Source organism: Mustelus asterias, chromosome 11 (assembly GCF_964213995.1).
Source record: "Mustelus asterias chromosome 11, sMusAst1.hap1.1, whole genome shotgun sequence".
Lineage (NCBI taxonomy): Eukaryota > Metazoa > Chordata > Chondrichthyes > Carcharhiniformes > Triakidae > Mustelus > Mustelus asterias.
In genome coordinates this window covers 43245900-43266467 of record NC_135811.1, presented here as the reverse complement: position 1 = coordinate 43266467, position 20568 = coordinate 43245900, and the positions used below count along the sequence as shown (strand labels likewise).

General features: G+C 45.2%; 1 protein-coding gene across 1 annotated transcript in view; it reads right to left on the bottom strand.

Annotated features, from left to right (window-relative positions):
- The window catches only part of kndc1 (kinase non-catalytic C-lobe domain containing 1), a 207437-nt gene that overhangs the window by 137674 nt on the left and 49195 nt on the right, over positions 1 to 20568 (bottom strand). The window contains exon 4 of the mRNA XM_078222911.1: positions 1895 to 2041. Within this exon, the coding sequence (XP_078079037.1) occupies positions 1895 to 2041 (147 nt within the window). The remainder of the gene's footprint in view (positions 1 to 1894; positions 2042 to 20568) is intronic.

Genomic DNA, 20568 nt, shown 5'->3' with positions numbered 1-20568 from the left:
AAGGTTCTTAGTTTTTGCATTCTCTGCCTCTGTTTCCAAACTCATCAGAAACTCAGGTTTTGCTATCATACACTTCACAACCCATGGCTTTAACAGATAATTATACAACCTGGTCATTCATATTCCATAACCTGCTCTGCTCCTTTGAACCTGTCCCTATGCGATATCCAGCATGAAAACAGATTTTTCGCCTCCCACTAGCGTGAAACTCCCATGGGATCTTCCACTGCTGCCTTCCATGGTGGGTCAGGAAACCCATTGGAGGTCGGTGTGAACTCATCTGCATCTCATTACCCACACCCGATCCCTCATGGCACCGTCAGGAAAACACGTCAGTGCAAAACACATCTGGAGCAACCTGGTGTACAGATGTCAGGACTCACCTGAACAATGCCTGCGGCTACCTCTGTACTTCAGGATGGAGGCCACTGGCAACCCTGGATCTCGCAACACCACAGCAGTGGGTGCAAGAAGCCCAGCAGGAATGACTGAGATTTGGTTTGGCATAACAATAAACGTGTATTTAAAAAAAAAGATAAGGGTGGGACTTTGTCCCCCCCCCCCCCCCCCCCCCACCCCCGTGGTGTGTGTTCTGATGGCAGAGGCAGTTCGCCATTGGCTGTTGGTGGGATCCTCTGGCCTCTCCAATGTCTGTGGAGTTTTGCATGGTTTGCCCACGCTGCCACAGGGGAACCTGCCGCAGGGGTCGCCTTCGCTGGGACCGGAATATCCCGGAAAAGGTCTGGAAAGTTCAGACCAAAGATATGAACAAAAGATTGGCAATGTAGTGCAACTCTGTACTGACGGTAAGAGGGGATCAGGAACACACCAGCGAGGGGGGAGAGTTGGAAGGGACCAGAGAGGTGAGGTACTTGGTGCTCCACATCATGTGCAACACCCTCTCTATTGGGGCTTGGGTGTTGTTGGATCTGTACTCCTCCAAACAAGTGGAGAATACTCCATTACATATCTGACCTGTGCGTTATGGATGGTGGGAAGGCCTTAAGGGGTGGCACGGTGGCACAGTGGTTAGCACTGTTGCCTCAGAGCGCCAGAGACCCAGGTTCAATTTCCGGCTTGGGCCACTGTCTGTGTGGAGTTTGCACATTCTCCCTGTGTCTGCGTGGGTTTCCTCTGTGTGCTCCAATTTCCTCCCACAGTCCAAAGATGTGCGGGTTAGGATTGGCCATGCCAAATTGTCCCTTAGTGTCGGGGGGCTAGCTAGTGTAAATGCATGGGATTATGGGGATTGGGCCTAGGTGCGATTGTGGTTGGTGCAGACTTGATGGGCCGAGTGGCCTCCTCTGCATTCTATGATTCAGGATGCATTGTTACTGCTGAGATAGATTTGCATTTAAACGGGGCAGATTGGAAAGGTTGTTGATCCCAGGGAGTTCCTGGAGGTTCCTCAGGCTGGCAGACACCTAGATCCAGGAGTTTGGTATAAAGGCACTCGCCTCCTGAATCCACCAAGTCCTTGCTGGAGAACTAGCTGTCTATTGGTGAAGTTGAAAATCTGAATGACAGTAAAGCTTCTGTGTTGCTCACCTTACAACCTCAGACAAAGCGACAAGCGGAGGAGTTGGAGAAGGATTTAGGACAAGGAACAGATTTTGCAGACGAACTCAAATCTGCTCTTTTTCTGTACCGACTAAAGGTCCCCTTCCTAGACCATCCACGTGGATTTCTTAGACATTAGGCTTTGGAAACTCTCAAGCATTGCTCAAGAATTTCCAACTGTTTCAGACACGCAGCTAAACAAAATAAATATATCACAGAATTTGCATTTTGAAGCGGGCCTTAAACAAACTGATGCAAAAAAAAAAGGTTATTACGCTCGTGGTCTGCGTGTATGGAGCAAAGAAGCTGCACATTAACAATCTCACATTTGTACCTCAATATCAGGCCTGTCTTCAGGTTTCTCCTGCTGCATTTGATCGAGAAGGCTTCTCAATTCTTGGCTGAGGTTTGGTTCTAACTCGGGCTCGATCACATACTCAGCTGCAGCAGCGAGTGTAGCCCCCAAAGAATAGACATGAGCCTGAAAATGTTAATAACATTTAGAGAAAAGTTACAGTGTCACAGTATCTGTTGAATATTCAAGTACGTTAAAATGTATACACCATTTCCCTCGGCTTTAATGTAACTCTCACAACATTCCAAGCTTGTTATATCAGCAAAAAACAAATGACATTGTTTCAGGTTAATGTTACATTTATTGCTGAGCAAACAGTAACAAAAAGTAGAAAAAGACATTTCATTAAAAATTAAGGAAAATTTGATACAATAGTCATTTTTAAAAGCGCTTTATTGAGAAAGATAAACTTATTTAAGAACAATGTTATTTATTGCGCCTACCCTAAGCAATAAACTCGAATATTGCATTGAATGATTTCTTCCACATGAGCGCAAACTCTAAACAGTACCCCCCCCAACCAAAAATAACTATTATGACACCATGATTGGGGCAGCAGAGTAGCACAGTGGTTAGCACTGCTGCCTCACAGCGCCAGAGTCCCAGGTTTGATTCCAGCCTCGATGGACTGTGTGAAGTTTGTACATTGTCCCCGTGTCTGCGTGGGTTCCCTCCGGGTGCTCCAGTTTCCTCCCACAGTCCAAACATGTGTAGGTTAAGGGGATTAGTGGGGCAAATATGTGGGGTTACAGGGTTAGGGCCTGGGTAAGATGCTCTGTAGAAGAGTCGGTGGCTTCCTTCTGCACTGTAGGGATTCAATGGTTCTATGATTTATCAATAATCTGTTCTTAAAATGCAACTTATAGTTAGCTATTTGTGAAAACTTCAAGTTTGTCTGTTGTGGAACAAAAATACTTTAAAAAAAAAGGACAGCACAAAAATTATTAACAGGAGTAATTTACATCTGAGCCCCCCCAAAGTCTTGGCCAGACGTCGGATGGGGGAGGGTGGGAGGGTAGATGGCAGGTGGAATACAGCAGCTTCTCAAGTTTTCAGACCCTCATTGTCAGCATACCTTTTAGAAATTAAACTGTTTCAAAGAATGACAAATCAATTGTGACGAACTTAAGAGGAACAGTTGAGGACTCTGGGTCTGTACTCGCTGGAGTTTAGAAGGATGAGGGGGGATCTTATTGAAACTTACAGGATACTGCGAGGCCTGGATAGAGTGGATGTGGAGAGGATGTTTCCACTTGTAGGAAAAACTAGAACCAGAGAGGACAATCTCAGGCTCAAGGGACAATCCTTTAAAACAGAGATGAGGAGGAATTTCTTCAGCCAGAGAGTGATGAATCTGTGGAACTATTTGCTACAGAAAACTGTGGAGGTCAGGTCATTGAGTGTCTTTAAGACAGAGATAGATAGGTCCTTGATTAATAAGGGGATCGGGGTTATGGGGAAAAGGCAGGAGAATGAGGATGAGAATAATACAGCCATGATTGAATGGCGGAGCAGACTCAATAGGCCGAGTGGCCTAATTCTGCTCCTATGTCTTATGGTTATTCAAAGAACAAAGAACAAAGAACAATACAACACAGGAACAGGCCCTTCGGCCCTCCAAGCCCGCGCCGCTCCCTGGTCCAAACTAGACCATTCTTTTGTATCCCTCCATTCCCACTCCGTTCATGTGGTTATCTAGATAAGTCTTAAACGTTCCCAGTGTGTCCGCCTCCACCACCTTGCCCGGCAGCGCATTCCAGGCCCCCACCACCCTCTGTGTAAAAAACGTCCTTCTGATATCCGTGTTAAACCTCCACTTTATTAAAGCACCTAACATATAACTAGAAACCTCTCCTACTAGAAACAGTTATGTAATATCAACACCTGGGACCTGAACACTCAAGTGTTCAGGACATTTAGGAAGATCAGGAAGCTAGGAAAAGGTGGAGGGGTAGCTCTATTAATTGAGGATGACATTGGTATAGTAGGGAGAGATGATCTTAGTTCTGGACACCAAATATAGAATCAGTCTGGGTCGAGATGAGAAATAATAAAGGTAGGAAGTCATTTGTGGGACTGGTTTATTGGTCTCCTGATAAATTCAAAAGCAGAACCTCAAATATAATAATCTCTGGATTACTACCTGAGCCACAAGCAATCTGGTGTAAAGTAAATCAGATTTGAGTTAAATATGTGACTCCTAGACTGTTGTGGAAAAAAGGGCTTTGATCCATGAGGCACTGGCACCAGTACTGGGCAAAGTAGGAGCTGTACAATTGGGATGGTCTACACCTGAACTGTGTTGGGATGAGTATTCTGGCAGGATGTATAACTAAAGCGGTAGTGAGGACAATTGCAAAGGCTGAGACTCCTCTACTTTTACTTTCTGGGTCCCCCTATCTGTCTCACTCGCATTCATAGCTTTCTGTCCCTGACCACTTACCAAATCAGAAGACCCTATCCTAATGGATATGACTGCCTCCTGGTACAAAGAGTAAGGTATCTTTCCCTCTCCATGATGCATTGCCTTGTCTGCAGATCAACCTCCAGCTCAACGACTCTCGCCCCAAAACTCCTCAAGCTGCAACTGCTTACTGCGTTTCTCCTGGAATACCCGCGGTAGCTCGCATAAATAATCAGAATGATTATTTTTATTTATTAGTGTCACGAGTAGGGCTAATTACATTCTGCAGTCACAACACATCACCTGCGCTGCCATCATTTGTGTGTTAATTAATTATTGATGAATTTATAATCAATAAACACTGCCACTCCCAATAACCTTCACTACCAAGGGAAATCTGAGGGGGTGGGGGGGCGCACGGTGGCACAGTGGTTAGCACTCTTAGGTTCAATTCCTGGATTGTGTCACTGTCTGTGTGGAGTCTGCACATTCTCCCCGTGTCTGTGTGGGTTTCCTCCGGGTGCTCCGGTTTCCTCCCACAGTCCGAAAAATATGCTGGCTAGGTGTATTGGCCATGCTAAATTCTCCCTCAGTGTACCCGAACAGGCACTAGAGTGTGATGACTAGGGGATTTTCACAGTAATCATAGAATCCCTACACTGCAGAATGAGGCCATTTGGCCCATTGAGTCTGCACCAAACACAATCCCACCCAGACCCTATTCCCGTAACCCCTCATATTTACCCTGCAATCCCCCTGACACTAGGGTTAATTAAGCATGGCCAATCAACTTAACCCACACATCTTTGGACTGTGGGAGGAAACTGGAGCACCCGGAGGAAACCCACGCAGACACGGGAAAGCGTGCAAACTCCACACAGACAGTGACCCAAGGCTGGAATTGAACCCGGGTCCCTGGTGCTGTGAAGCAGCAGTGCTAACCACTGTGCCACCATGCCGCACTGTAATTTCATTTGATTTGTCTCAGAATGTGGCCAAGAATATAATTAGCTGGAGTCATGTCCAGTTCGAGACACTGCACTTTAAGGAAGATATGAAGGCATTGGAGAGACTGCAGAAAACATTTATGAGAATGATCTCAGATATGAGGAACTTCAGCTATAAAGACAGGTTGAAGAAGTTGGGACTATTTTCCTTGGAGAAGAGAAGGCTGAGAGGAGATTTGATCGCAGTATTCAAAGTCATACGAGGTCGGGGCAGGGGAAAAACCACTCCCACTTGTAAAAAGGATAGAGAATGAGAAGGAACAGATTCAAAGTAATTGGCAAAAGAAACAAAAGTGACATGAAAAAAGAACTTTCATGAAGTGAGTGGTTACGGTCTGGAATGAACTGCCTGAGAGTGTGATGGAGGAAGGTTCGATCAAAGCATTCAAAAGGGACTTAGGCTGGAAAGGAAGAACATGCAGGGTGAGGGGGAAAAGGCGATGGAATGGCACTTGGTCATTCGGGGAGCCAATGCAGACACAATGGGCTGAATGACCTTCTTCTACACTGTAAAAATTCTGTGATCCTGTGAAATGTAATAATACAACACTGCACCAAACTAAATACAACAAAAGGCACCCATAAAGCCAAACATAGTGGCAGCTTATATTTAGTCAAACACCAGTTAAACCAGAAAGCAACAGCCTGCATGAGTGGAATGTTGCCAAAGACTTGAAGAAACGGTCACTGATGTAGTTTTAGGGTACTCAGGATTGTAAGAGTTAATGTGGGGCTGGGGAAAAAGTACCATCCATATTATGATGTAGAGAGTCACATGGGAGTCATAGAGTGTAGTAGTGAGTCTTGTCGAAGTCAACATGAAGATAGCCTCTCAACAGGACTGTATCCTCTGTATATGCAAAGAGTTATAGGCTATTATTAAGCAGTCATTGTTCAGCTACACAAGCTTCTAAATCTCTTCATCAGATAACATCCAATCTTACAGCACCCAAGCATTTGGTAAGTGGGTTGTGAGGAGTTCAAGAGCACCTTGTGGGTTGGGGAGAAGTTAACACAAGGAAAGGAACTTTGTGGAGTCCTGAGGAGCACTACTGCTTCACCCGGTTCCATACCGATGCTTATAAAACAGACCCAGTACTTTTGTGGCCTCTTTTGGACCCAGATCCTCTTTTTATTGAGTTGGCCTGGGAAGCGAAAGCCCAATCAGCGTTCTCGCTAAGATGCCCCAATGATATCATTTCAGTACAATCTGTTTGTTTAGCGGTCTCATTGGATTTTGGGACATGTGCCTCTCACTTGCTTGAAAAGAGCAGATCAAAATCATAACCCACTGGGACACAGCAGGACCAACAGGGTATGTTTCAGGTGTTGCTTTAACGACTTGCATTCCAGGCCTCAATCTGGCCTTTTATTCATTTTATGTTTATTTATTTATTAGTGTCACAATTAGGCTTACATTAACACTGCAATGAAGTTACTGTGAAAATCCCCGAGTCACCACACTCCACTGCCTGTTCGGGTACACTGAGGGAGAATTTAGCATGGCCAATTCACCTAACCTGCACATTTTCAGACTGTGGGAGGAAACTGGAGCACCCAGAGGAAACCCATGCAGACACAGGGAGAACGTGCAGACTCCACACAGACAGTGATCCAAGCCGGGAATCGAACTCGGGTCCCTGTGAGGCAGCAGTGCTAACCACTGTGCCACCATGCTCTGCTGTGCAATACAATTCCTAGGGCAGTGATAAATATTAGAAGATCATGTAGTAAAGACAGAATTTTACTCAGTCAGTCATTGTAAATCAGTGGTCCTGCGGTTATTCTTTACTTTTCACAGATGCCCAGGCATAGAATCATGTAGCTCGTAACTTATCATGAGCAATGCCACAGATTTGTTAGTTGTAAAGGTATAGCTCGGAGCTGACATTTTTGCACGATTTGGTAATGTCAGCGAAGGCTGGGTGATTTAGTGAATGTTAATCTATTAACGGAATGGATCCAAAGATTACATTCAACATTGGTCATGTTGCGTAAACAAACTGCTTATATTTCAATGACTAAGCAAACATACAAGTCCTAACATGCCAGAACAAGAACATATCTAGTGAATCAAATCAGCAGAAGTATTTTATATCCTTTGCCTTGCTAAAACCCCTACTGCAAGGAAAAAGGTTTGATTGTTTTATTTTCATTTGCATCAAAAGATTAAGATTGCATTTCATAACAAAAGGTTGGAAAAGATCAAACATTGAGAGTATTTATTTGCAGTGGTTAAAAGGAGCCAGCCATATCTCCAATTCAGTGAACACAGTTAGTGGAAACCAAACAAATGGCAAGAAACTTCACATCTTCACTGTCCTAGCAGAGTACTAAACTCATATATAGCAAGACATTTTAACTCACTGACAGTCACCAAGTGTAGTACACACAGGCAGACCAACAGGATGGTGCAGATGTAGATGCGTCCCATTTTAACGGCTGGGCCTCATTTAAATAGAGCTGCCCATCCCATATGGGTATCTGGAGCAGCTCGGCACATTCAGCCCAGAAGCTGCCTCGCCAACAGAAAGGTCATTTGTCTTGGAAAAGAAAATTGGGTGTAGTGTGAAATGAGTAATCAATTCACCATGAGCCCGTATCGCATTACTGATGCAAACCAATTTCACCTCCTAATTATTGGAGGCCAGGTTGCTATGCTCCTACGTTTGATTCCATTGCTGTTAATTGTGTAAATGGCTGATCGGGCTGCTAACCCCAAAGAGCTGGAAGAATTTCCAAAGTATTGAGCAGATGATGGCTCATTTGTGAGACGCCACTTTGAGGCAGAGTATTGTTCCTATGGACTGAATGGTGATGGGTGTAGTTCCAATAATAAACAAGAAGAAGCCATGATGTGGAGATGCTGGCGTTCGACTGGGGCGGGCACAGTAATAAGTCTCACAACACCAGGTTAAAGTCCAACAGGTTTATTTGGAATCATGAGCTTTCAGAGCGCTGTTCCTTCATCAGGTGAATGATCACTCACTTCATCACTCACCTGATGAAGGAGCAGTGCTCCGAAAGCTCATGGTTCCAAATAAACCTGTTGGACTTTAACCTGGTGTTGTGAGACTTCTTACTGAAACAAGAAGAAGTCAGACCCTGTGAATCATAGGCCACCTTCATTGATGCTACCATGAAGAAAGATTGGAAGAAAAAGTCTGATCTATCCAGTTAACCTCATCCGGATGCTGTAGAGTCTTGTATCTCATAAATGTGCCCACTGCCTCACTCCCCCACCCCACAACACCCAAGCAATTACGCAATCTCCTGCAAGAAGCAAAAAAAAATTAAAGTTAGAACAAACTTTAACAAGTTTATCTCGTGGGCGGCACGGTAGCACAGTGGTTAGCACTGCTGCTTCACAGCTCCAGGGACCTGGGTTCGATTCCTGGCTTGGGTCACTGTCTGTGTGGAGTTTGCACATTCTCCTCGTGTCTGCGTGGGTTTCCTCCGGGTGCTCCGGCTTCCTCCCACAGTCCAAAGATGTGCGGGTTAGGTTGGTTGGCCAGGTTAAAAATTGCCCCTTAGAGTCCTGAGATGCATAGGTTAGAGGGATTAGCGGGTAAAATATGTGGGGGTAGGGCCTGGGTGGGATTGTGGTCGGTGCAGACTCGATGGGCCGAATGGCCTCCTTCTGCACTGTAGGGTTTCTATGATTTCTATGATTTCTATCTCTTGCTCACAAATGTAATCAAGCAAGATCCAAGGCAGTGTGTTAATATAAGAGTATCACTAATCCTGGCAACGACATTTTAATACATTACATGTCCCCTTCCAGCAGTAACTTTTCCAATTCTCTTATGAATATCTACAGTAAATCAATACTCTGTAAACATTTTGGTATCATGTTCAATGGTCAATTGCCCTGTGGCAAAATAAACACTTCCTTGTATCAAAATCTTTTCTTATACTTTTTATACAAATACCTCATGTTCTTTTTTAGCCAGGTAATAAGATGAACAGAATGGATTCAAAGATCCCCAATCTCTCCTATAAGCTTTGAATTTCTTCAATAACTAAAGCACGAAGCCTAGATGTGGTACACACAACATGAGAAGAGAAATTGGGTTTGATGACTGAAGGTGGTGGCTGAATTCAAAGTGGAATGCAAGCTTTGGAAATAGATTGTTACTGCCCCTTTCATCAAAAGATTGTGACACATCAACCTACTTTTACATTACTGCTGCATCCATATTCAATTACCATTACCCAAATCTGCTTCTCAGTTCTGATAACAACTATGAAGCAGTACCCACTGGAACTTACAACTGTCTTAAATGCATAGAGCAAAGGAGCAGCTGACTGGCTTAGAATAAGTTGTTGGCAAGTCACAATGGAAGGATTGGTGTCAACCCATAGACTACTAATCCTAAGCTTCAGTAATGTATCTTCATTTCAGAAATTTCCAATTTCTTCTAAGTTTTTTTCATGGGATGTGTGCATTTCTGGTAAGGTCAGCATTTGTTGCCCATCCCTAATTGCCCTCAAGAAGGTGGTGGTGAGCCACCCGCTTGAACCTGAAGTTTATCTGGTGCAGCTACTCCCGTAGTGCTGCTTGGAAGGGAGTTCCAAGACTTTGATCCTGCAACAGTGGAGGAAGAGCGATATAGTTCCAACTCAGGATGGTGCACGACTTGGAGGAGAATTTGCACGTTGTGGCGTTCCCATGCACCTATTACTCTTGTCCTTCTAGGGGATAGAGGTCATGAGAGCCTGCTGTCAAAGGAGCCCTGGTGAGTTGGGGGAGGAAATGGCATTGTATAAATGTCAATGGGCTAATAGCCCAGAGGTCCAGGTTAATGCTTTGGGGACATGGCTTCAAACTGCCCTCTAATTGGCCTTGCAAACCACTTTCAAGGACAGTTAAGGATGGGACAACAAATGCTGACCTTGCTTTGTCCTGAATGGTGTTGAGTGTTTTACAGTTGCACCCATCCAGACAAGTGGAGAGCATTCTCTTGCACTCCTTGGGGGGAATTTTCTGGTCCCATCCACTGGTGAGATTTTTCAGTCTCACTGAAGTCAATGAACGTTTGAACAGCTTGCTGCATCTTCTGACTCTGCCCACTCCCACCACAATGGGGCTATAAAATTATGCCCCTTGCTGCAGGACTTTGGGAGTCAGGAGGTGAGTTACTCACTTCAGAATTCCCAGCCTCTGACCCGTTTTTATAGCCACCTTATTTAAATGGTTCAGTTCGGTTCCTAGTCAGTGGTAACCCCCCAGGATGTTGGCAGTGGGGCAGAACGATGATAATGCCATTGACAGTCAAGGGGACTGACAGAGATGGCCACTGTCTGGCACTTGTGTGGTGCAAATGTCCTTGACACCCATCAGCCCAAGCCTGAACGTTGTCCAGGTCTTGCTACATGTGGGCATAGACTGCTTCAGTACTTGAGGAGTCACTAATGGTGTTGAACATCAATTATCAATGAACATCCCCACTTAGGATGGATGGAAGTTCAACAATGAAGCAGCTGAAATGAGGGACCTTTGTTTAACTTACGCTTAAGTTCTTTGCTTTCTGCTTTTAGTCAATTGCCACCAAAAAATGCTTGGATCTCATGATCTATATGACCAGTTTTACTGATTTTCAGTCATACAGAAACAGATTTGTGACAAAAAGGAATTTTTCAAAATGTATTACTTTTTGGTCTTATTTGATTTAGTGCAGTGAACTTCTTTTAGTTACACATTCACCACACTGCATCTCTTGTGGTCCTTGATATTTTCTCTTGTATATTCCTTCGGTCAAACAAAAAACATTTTATTTAGAAAATGCAGCCTTCTGTTTTCCGAGGGTTAATTCAGTTTTAAGTGTGAAACTCCCAGAAGTTAAAATAATCCTAAAGAGTCATAAAAGGAAGAGTTGCAACAAACCCAATTGTTTACTTCAGGTACACTGAAGTAAATAATTTGTTCTTTGCCTTCCTCCATTAGATGGCACACTCTCCCCTGATGACAAACATTGCTCGCAGGGCTATTGTTATTTTCCTTCTGTGATAAATCTTTTCATTTTGCTAGATTTGTGCTAGATGTCTAGCCAGCTTGCCTTGGATAGTTGTTGGTTAATTTGAGGGGAAGTGTAGCATTATTCCTTGGTGTCTCGAACACTAAAAAATTGGCAACGGTCATGAATTAACCTGGAGCGGGATTTTCCAGCTCTTCCCACCGGCAAGATCTGCCAGTCCTGCTGAGGGTACAGCCCCGTCCCCTCCACCAACCACAGCAGGTTTCCCGGCAGCGTGGCCCACGAGCAACGGAAATAGCCATTGGCTTTGGCGGGACTGAAAGATCCCAACGGCAGCCAATGGTGGGCTGTCTCTGCCGCTGGAAAGCCCACCGTGCTGGGACAGGGGGGGAAACATGAATTTTGTTTTTCTCTAAGCAAAGAAGAATAGAAATAATACTATCTGCACTTAAATGAATTTTTGACACAACAGAGAAAACAGATCTGTTGTCTCATTTTTCATTTTGTCCATTATAAGCAGTGCAGAAGCCTGACCCTCTGCAGAGTGATTCTTAGGAAATACCATCAGTATGTATTGTCATCTGTACTGGTGCCAACATGTGTCCTGTTGTTCCTTCTTCTACTAAAGGCTGCAATGTGAGTGCATATTACTTCATTTTGACCCAGGCTACATATTTCGCTGAGCTCACACAGTAACTTGTTCTCAGTGCCAAGAACATTTGGCAGCTGATTCGAGTAAGTCTCCATTGTCACTAGTTTTAAGGCTGGTACTGGGTTGTGTCATTTGTGTTCATCTCTTTACTGAGGCCTTGGATATTAAACTGTTGCCAGTGCTGATTAGAAGCTGGTACCACAAAACCTCAGAATCTGTACTCCTTTCTTTGGAGGGGGTCATTTGTCCTGATGCTTTTTTAAAAAGAAATGGTTTATCATGTTTTGTAAGAGCAAAGCCTGTTACACTCTAGTGAACAACTTGAGAAACAACAAACTCAAATGCTGGAGCTGCAGGAAGATGTACTGACTGCGACAGGATCAACTTTTCTAATGAGCAAGTTCTGAGTCTGCACCAGTAAACATGAGGGGTGGAATCTCCCAGATAAACATCATAGAAGTGTGAAAACGGGAGTGTTCCACACTGGTCTTTTGGGCGAGTTGGGCACTGCAATCTTACGGCACTCAGTCAGTTTCTCATGACAGCTGGGAGCTTTGCATTAGCAAGGTGGGGATGGAGCCCAAGTACACCGGGAAAGCTGGCTGCATAACGCTCGGGTGCCATTGCACAGAGCGCCCAGATCTCCTACTCAAGTGGGAGACCTCCCCCCCACCCCTCCCCTCCATGGACATTGTTATGCCCCCACACCAACACAGGTCGCCGGCATCAGGGCATCAGGAACCTCCCGATGAGTCCCCTGGCAGGTAGACCTTCGACATAACCCCAACGCGCCCCCCACCCCCCAGACCACCTCTGAGGCCCATCCTTGCACGGCTTGCCCACCCCCCGCCCCCAGAGCCACCCCCTTGCAGAGCTCCCCCTGCATAAACTCCCCTGTTAAGATCCGACTCCCACTCAGGCCACACCCTCTTGGTCCTACCCCTGGCAAACCTATAGTGCCTATCCTGGGAACTATGAACTCCATCTGACGAAGGAGCAGCGCTCTGAAAGCTTATGGTATTTGCTACCAAATAAACCTGTTGGACTTTAACCTGGTGTTGTGAGACTTCTTACTGTATCCTGGGAACTGCCAGGCTGGCACTACCCGATGGGCACTGCCCAGCCATGGCCCTGATCAACTGGGGGCTTCAATGGTCTTTGATTCCCCCCCAGTGTGGCCATGGCGCAGTAGTGATTCTCACTGATGTGACGTCAAGCCAGTGAGGGGGAAGCAGCCGCGAGGGCAGAAGCAGCCATGTTGGACCAGGTAAGTCCATCTAAATAGACTTTGCTTCTTTTCTGGACATGAAGCATTCTTGCAGCATACCAGGGCTGGGGGATAGCAAACCGATTCGCACCAGTTTTTCTCTCCTCGCACACTATCTTCCCAGCTCGCCATGCTGATCAACCGGCACGGCGAACTGGTAACCAAATTGCGCCTGAAATTATGATATTCTGGGGTGGATTTTACGGGCTCACTGTTTTACTCCCCCCCCCCAATCCCTCGGCCCCCCCCAAACCCCCCCATGCTGGCCAAGCACAGAGCAGAAACCTTGTTGCCCTGCAGCAATAATATGGTGGGCGGGGTGGGGGGGGTGGGGTCATAATTGGATCAGAATGGGATTTCCACCCTCATCTGGGAGGAAGTCATGCCCTGAGGAGTTGCCAGGAAACCTGATGGACTGGGTGCTCTGTAGCCCCAGCAGCGCCAGAATGGAGTGGTGGACACGCCTGGGACTACAGGCAGTCCACGAAGATGAAGAAGTGATGGACTCTTGACTTCAGGTAAGTCTGCTTGGCAGACCCCAGCGTAGCGATGTGTGGGGTCCTGTGGGGATCCCTCAAAAGGAGATACTCCTCCCCCCCGCTTCCTGCTTGACAGCAGCCCACGCAGTGAAAGCTACCAGGCTGGTTGCCTCGCCTCCATCTTCCCCAGCCACACAAAAATCCGATAGTGCAGCGCAGTTTTATATGTGTTCTAAGTGAAATGAGACCCTGAAGTGGCCATTAACTGGCCAATTAGAAGCCTCAATTGGCCCAAGGGTGGGCAGGCGGGCTATCTGACAGGTTGCCCATCAACCGTATTATGGGAGATGTAACAAGAGATGGGCAGGAAGTGGTGGACAGGTCAGCCATTTTATTTTACAAGCCCCTCCAACTTCAGATACATCTGTAAAAAATAATTTACTCACATTTTGTTGAATTGTAGATGCTTAAAAATGTAGGCGCATGGCATACATTCCATTATCAATTGGAGAACATAAATTGCAAAAAGTTCTGAGGAGTTACATCCACAAAGGGAGATCGAGTAACTAATACAATTGATAAGCTCAAATTGGCACATTTCATCCATTTTAACAGAAAAGCCACGAATTACTTAGTAGCAATTAAAAATGATAAAGAATGGAGTGCTACTGAGCCACACAGGACATAAGGTGGCAGCTTTGATCCCTGCTGTGTACTCAGAATGCTCCTATATTTCAGGAGAGATCAGCCGAAGAGTGGAGTTGGTGAGGTTCCTTACACGGTAGGCAAGGTTCCGAGTGTGGACAATAACTGAGGAACGGATCGGGCTCGACTGTGATGCCCGCAATGGCCAAATAGCTTAGCAGCAGTCACCAACCAACCAAACATGAAACACAATCACTTGAGTGAGCTATCAGAAGTCTGCAGAATGCCAGCATGAGGCAATATTTTCAGATGAGGAGAAATCTGTGGGGAAGAGAATTAAAACTCGGCTTTGAAACAAGTGTAAGAGATCATCTCAATTAATTCAGGGATTAACTGCAGCAAACTGAAGGTGGACTACAGATTAGGGGCAGTGTCAAGCTTATCACAGCCAAGCACTTCAAACATCCTAATGTTAAAAAGGCTGTCGATTCTCCAAGAACATCAAACAAATAGAAAATAAATATGGTAATAGACAGTTGAAAGATCCATCAGCTAGACACGTCTAAGAGTTGGATTACAGAAGCGATGCAAACTCAGCAAATAAGATTAAAGAGGATAGTTTTGTCCTTGAACAAGATTTTTTTTCATCTGTAGTAGCGCACATTAATTCCACTGTTCTCTAAACACTTGCTGACATTTTAACGCTGTCCATCTGGCAAGAATGGGGATTCACATATCGGCAGAATGGCATTCGCCACAACCACGCACCTCCTGCCGTTTTAACAGACGTATTTTAGGAAGTGTTTGAGGCCACCTAGAAAAATCAAAGGCCTTGTTGAGATTCAAAGATTGGAGTCTGATGACGTGATTCAGGCGCAACCACGTTTTAATTAGCAGGTCAAAACCTGGTGCCATCTCTCCAGGGTAACCCACCAGTCAGGGTAGGTTAGTTCCTTTGCGGGGCCAGGAGAAAGAATCTTTCAGACACCCCTGCCGATGGCAACAGCACGATTCCATTGGACCCTGCCCTTCTGGGAATCATTCCTGGGGGACCATGGCTGTAGCCGCCCGCTGCACTTAGCCGCTGGTCTGAGGGCTTTGATTCCAGGTTTGGGCAAGAATCAGCCCAGCCCATTTAAAATCAAATCACTTTGGCAAGGAGTGAGGGCCCAGCCCCCACCAAAATTAAATTGCAGCTTTTGGCAAGTTTGCAATTGGGAAATCAGGTTGTATGTCTGATAAGATAATCAAAAGATAAGCCAAGAGATATTTAGGCGCATGTTCGAATACCATGCCGAGAATACATGCCAAATAGACAGTTTAACGAGTTGAGTGTCAACATATTTAGACTTTCGTTGCCATGAAGAGGAGCGTCTTACTTATCAACTTTCAACAATTCACAGCCCCTTTGGCCCAAGACAGAAACTCGATGCAGACCCACATGCTTGCAAGTACGTCAGTCTATCTGGAGCAGTGTGGGACTGATTTCCAACCAATTTTGTAACAAAGTGGTTCTGCTGACTGTTTCTTGCCTTTTGAATAGTAAGGTACGGATCTGAGCGCAGTCGGTTTTAATAACTTTGCAAGTATTGCTTATTTTTCAAATCCCCCGTGTTCTCCTGTTCTGTCGTGAGATCATCCATCACAGGAGGAGCACCTGTGCATTGCATTCCTAAGAGGCTGACAGAAAAACTGGGACGTTGAATTTTTAGGTCGGGAGAAGAAGTGGAAACCAGGTGTCACCCGATTCTGTCAATTTCTGCAGATTCACTGGTGGAAACGTTTACAACTTCAGATAGATTTTTGTGCAAGTCAAGTTATTCACGTCATCAAAAACTTCGCATCTGGTTTGAATCTGTTGCACTTTTCAAAAATGGTGCATCTAAAGTGTCACCCCAGTACCTCCACCCCACCATCACCCCAACCCCCCTCCTCCACCCCCCCAACCACCCTCCAACCCCCACCCAACAAAACATCACAGATGTTAATAACCCAAAATTGCAACTGGCTGAATTAACTATTCTTCTTAGTCAAATACTTGAATCAAAAAGTTCCAATAAGGAATAGTAGCCATCGGAAAATTAAGCAGCGAATCCTTTACATTTTTTTAAAAAGAGTTACGCAAAAAAAAAATTCAGCTGACACTGTAGCACAGTTCTGAGGAAGGCCTGATGGGACACAGTCTTTCAGAAGAGATGTTGAAAAGCTTGTTCAATTAGGCATCAAATATCCTATCAGAATAAGAGCAACCATTCTCCAAGGGTTCTAGCCACCAACATGACTACGTAATCATCGATCTATGCCAAAATGACTGCAATTCAAAATTACTACGCAATGCATGGGGACAACCCAGCAAGTTGGTAATTTATTTTATAATTACAAAGATCAGTGGTTCCCTATGGTGCTGCTCAAGTGAGTTACAGTCATGGTCCAAGGAGGATTGTTGGGTTGCAGGAGGACTGCACGTTGCTGCTGGAAGAGTTTGGAATGATTATTGGGAATGATGTAGCCAGAGACGGCAATGTTTTTTGATGAGTGCTTGAGCAATCTGCAGTTTTGCGTGACAGACCTATCTGAGCAAGTCGAATCAAAACTAATTCTGAAGAAGGCTTCTTTCTAAACTTGAATTTCCAACATTAACACAAAGGTACAAATTCTAACAATTTGTATCTTCCAAAAAGAATTGTTTAAGAAAGGAATAGATTGAGGATACATAGAGAATATGCTGGAGGAGGAGGTTCCACAAATATCCCCATCCTAAATAATGGAGGAGCCCAGCACATCGGTGCAAAGTATAAGGCTGAAGTATTTGCAACAATCTTCAGCCAGAAGTGCCGAGTGGATGATCCATCTCGGCCTCGTCCAGTGGTCCCCAGCATCTCAGATGCAAGTCCCTAGCCATTTGATTCACTCCACGTGATATTGGAGGCACTGGATACTGCAAAGGCAATGGACCCTGATAACATTCCAACAATAGTACTGAAGACTTGTGCTCCAGAACTTGCCACTCCCCTAGCCAAGCTCTTCCAGTACAGTTACAACACTGGCATCTACCCAACAATGTGGAAAATTCCCCAAGTATGTCCTGTACAAATAAAGCAGGACATATCCAACCCGGCCAATTACCGCCCAGTCTACTCTCGATCATCAGTAAAGTGATAGAAGGGGTCATCAACAGTGCTATCAAGCAGCACCTGCTCAGCAATAACCTGCTCAGTGACGCCCAGTTTGGGTTTCACCAGGGTCACTCAGCTCCTGATCTCATTACAGCCTTGGTTTAAACATGGATGAAAGAGCTGAACTCCAGAGGTGAGGCAAGAGTTACAGCCCTTGACATCAAGGCCGCATTCGACTGAATGTGGCATCAAGGAGCCCTAGCAAAACTGGAATCAATGGGTATCAGGGGGCAAATGCTCCGCTGGTTGGAGTCATACCTGGTACATAGGAAGATGGTTGTGGTTGTGGAGGGTCAGTTACCTCAGCTCCGGTATATCTCTGCAGAAGTCCCTCAGGGTAGTGTTCTACGCCCAACAATCTTCAGCTGCTTCATCAATGATCTTCCCTCCATCATAAGGTCAGAAGTGGGGATGTTCGCCAATGATTGCACAATGTTCAGCATCATTCGCGACTCCTCAGATACTGAAGCAGTCCCTGTTCAAATGCAACAAGATCTGGACAATATCCAGTCATGGGCTGACAAGTGGCAAGTAACATTCTTGCTACACAAATGCCAGGCAATGACCATCAGCCATAAGAAACACTCTAACCACCTCCCTTTGACATTCAATGGTGTAACCATCATTGAATCCTCCACTGTCAACATTCTTGGGGTTACCATTGACCAGAAACTCAACTGGACTCACTACATAAACACTGGCCATAAAAGCAGGTCAGAGGCTAGGAATACTGCGGCAAGTAACTCACCTCTTGGCTCCCCAAAGCCTATCCACCATCTACAAGGCACAACTCAGGAGTGTGATGGAATACTCCCCACTTGCCTGGATGAGTGCAGCTCCAACAACACTCAAGAAGCTTGACACCATCCAGGACAAAGCAGCTCGCTTGATTGGCATCACATTTACAAACATTCAATCCCTCCACCACCGATGCTCAGTAGCAGCAGTGTGCACTATCTACAATGCACCCCAATTCACCAAAGATCCTTAGACAGCACCTTCCAAACCCACGACCCCTCCCATCTAGAAGGACAAGGAGAGCAGATACTTGGGAACACCGCCACCTGCAAGCCACTCACCATCCTGACTTGGAAATATGTCGCCGTTCCTTCGCAGTCACTGGGTTAAAATCCTGGAATTCCCTCCCTGACGGCATTGTAGGTCAACCCACAGAACATGGACTGCAGCGATTCAAGAAGGCAGCTCACCACCACCTTCTCAAGGGCAACTAGGGATGGGCAATAAATGCTGGCCAGTCAGTGACGCCCATGTCCCACGAATGAAGAGATGAATAAATAAAAAGTCACAAGAACTATTGTGACAGAGAAAGGTACTTGATGTTTAGCACAGAAAACATTCAGGAATGGGGGACTGTCCTCATATTTTACACATTCTGGGGTGTGAGTCTCATTGCTGATCACAGTTAGATGAGGCTGCTGGGGTATATTAACATAAGAGAGGGCTTCCTTAGGTTTACAGAAGTCAATGGAATTCAAAATCAGGCAATGTATAATAGCAACCATTTTGCATCAACAACCAAGGCAAATTTATTAATTATGCAGTATATTTCCTTCTGGCGCAAATGAATCCATTTCAACAAAATAAAGTAGGAAAACATTTAGATTCAGATTACTTTCGGTTGTTTGTGTATTCTCACATAATGACATCAATTAATTACTTCAAGTAAAAATTGTATTAGATAAAAATAGTTTAAAATTAATTCTTTGGACCATCTAAATTTCTACAGAAAAGATATAGGGATAATTTAGTGAACTTGCATTTCTAAAAGAGCATATTGTGAGACGGTGTTTCGAGAATTCAGACATAACCTCTATCTATTTATCCAGCCATTTCCTGAATGCAGACTCATGCAGCCAGATGTCTGACTTGCTGATATGGCGTCACAGAGATTTACAGCACAGAAAGAGGCCCTCTGGCCCATGATCATGTCTGTGCCGGCCTTCAAGCACCTATCAAGTCTAATCCCATTTTCTAGCACTCGGCCCATAGCCTTGTGTACAATGGATTTTCAAGTGCTCATCTAAATGCTTTTTAACTTTTGTGAAGGTTCCCACGTCTAACACCCTTTCAGGCAGTGAGTTCCAGATTCCCACCACCGTCCAAATTCCCTCTAAATCTCCTGCCCCCTTACCTTAAATTTGTGCCTCCTGGTTATTGAGCCCACTACTAAGGGGAAAAGTTTCTTCCCATCTACCCTATCTGTGTCCCTCATAATTTTGTATACTTCAATTAAGTCCCTTCCACCACCGCCCACCCCCCCCCCCCCACCCCCCCAACCTTTCCAGTGCAATCACATCCTTCCTATAGTGTGGCGACCGGAACTGCACACAGTACTCTAGCTGTGACCTAATGGGTGTTTTAGACAGCTCCATCGTAACCTCCCTGCTCTTATATTCTGATGTGGAGATGCCGGCGTTGGACTGGGGTAAGCACAGTAAGAAGTCTCACAACACGAGGTTAAAGTCCAACAGGTTTATTTGGTAGCAAACGCCATAAGCTTTCGGAGCGCTGCCCCTTCGTCAGATGGAGTGGAAATCTGTTCTCCAACAGTGCACAGAGATACAGAAATCAAGTTACAGAATACTAATTAGAATGCAAATCTCTACAGCCAGCCAGGTCTTAAAGGTACAGATAATGTGGGTGGAGGGAACATTAAACACAGGTTAAAGAGATGTGTATTGTCTCCAGACAGAATAGCTAGTGAGATTCCGCAAGATCAGGGGGAAAGCTGTGGGGGTTACTGATAATGTGACATAAATCCAACATCCCGGTTTAGGCCGTCCTCATGTGTGCGGAACTCAAGGCCGTACACATGAGGACGGCCTAAACCGGGATGTTGGATTTATGTCACATTATCAGTAACCCCCACTGCTTTCCCCCTGATCTTGCAGAATCTCACTAGCTGTTCTGTCTGGAGACAATACACATCTCTTTAACCTGTGTTTAATGTTCCCTCCACCCACATTATCTGTACCTTTAAGACCTGGCTGGCTGTAGAGATTTGCATTCTAATTAGTATTCTGT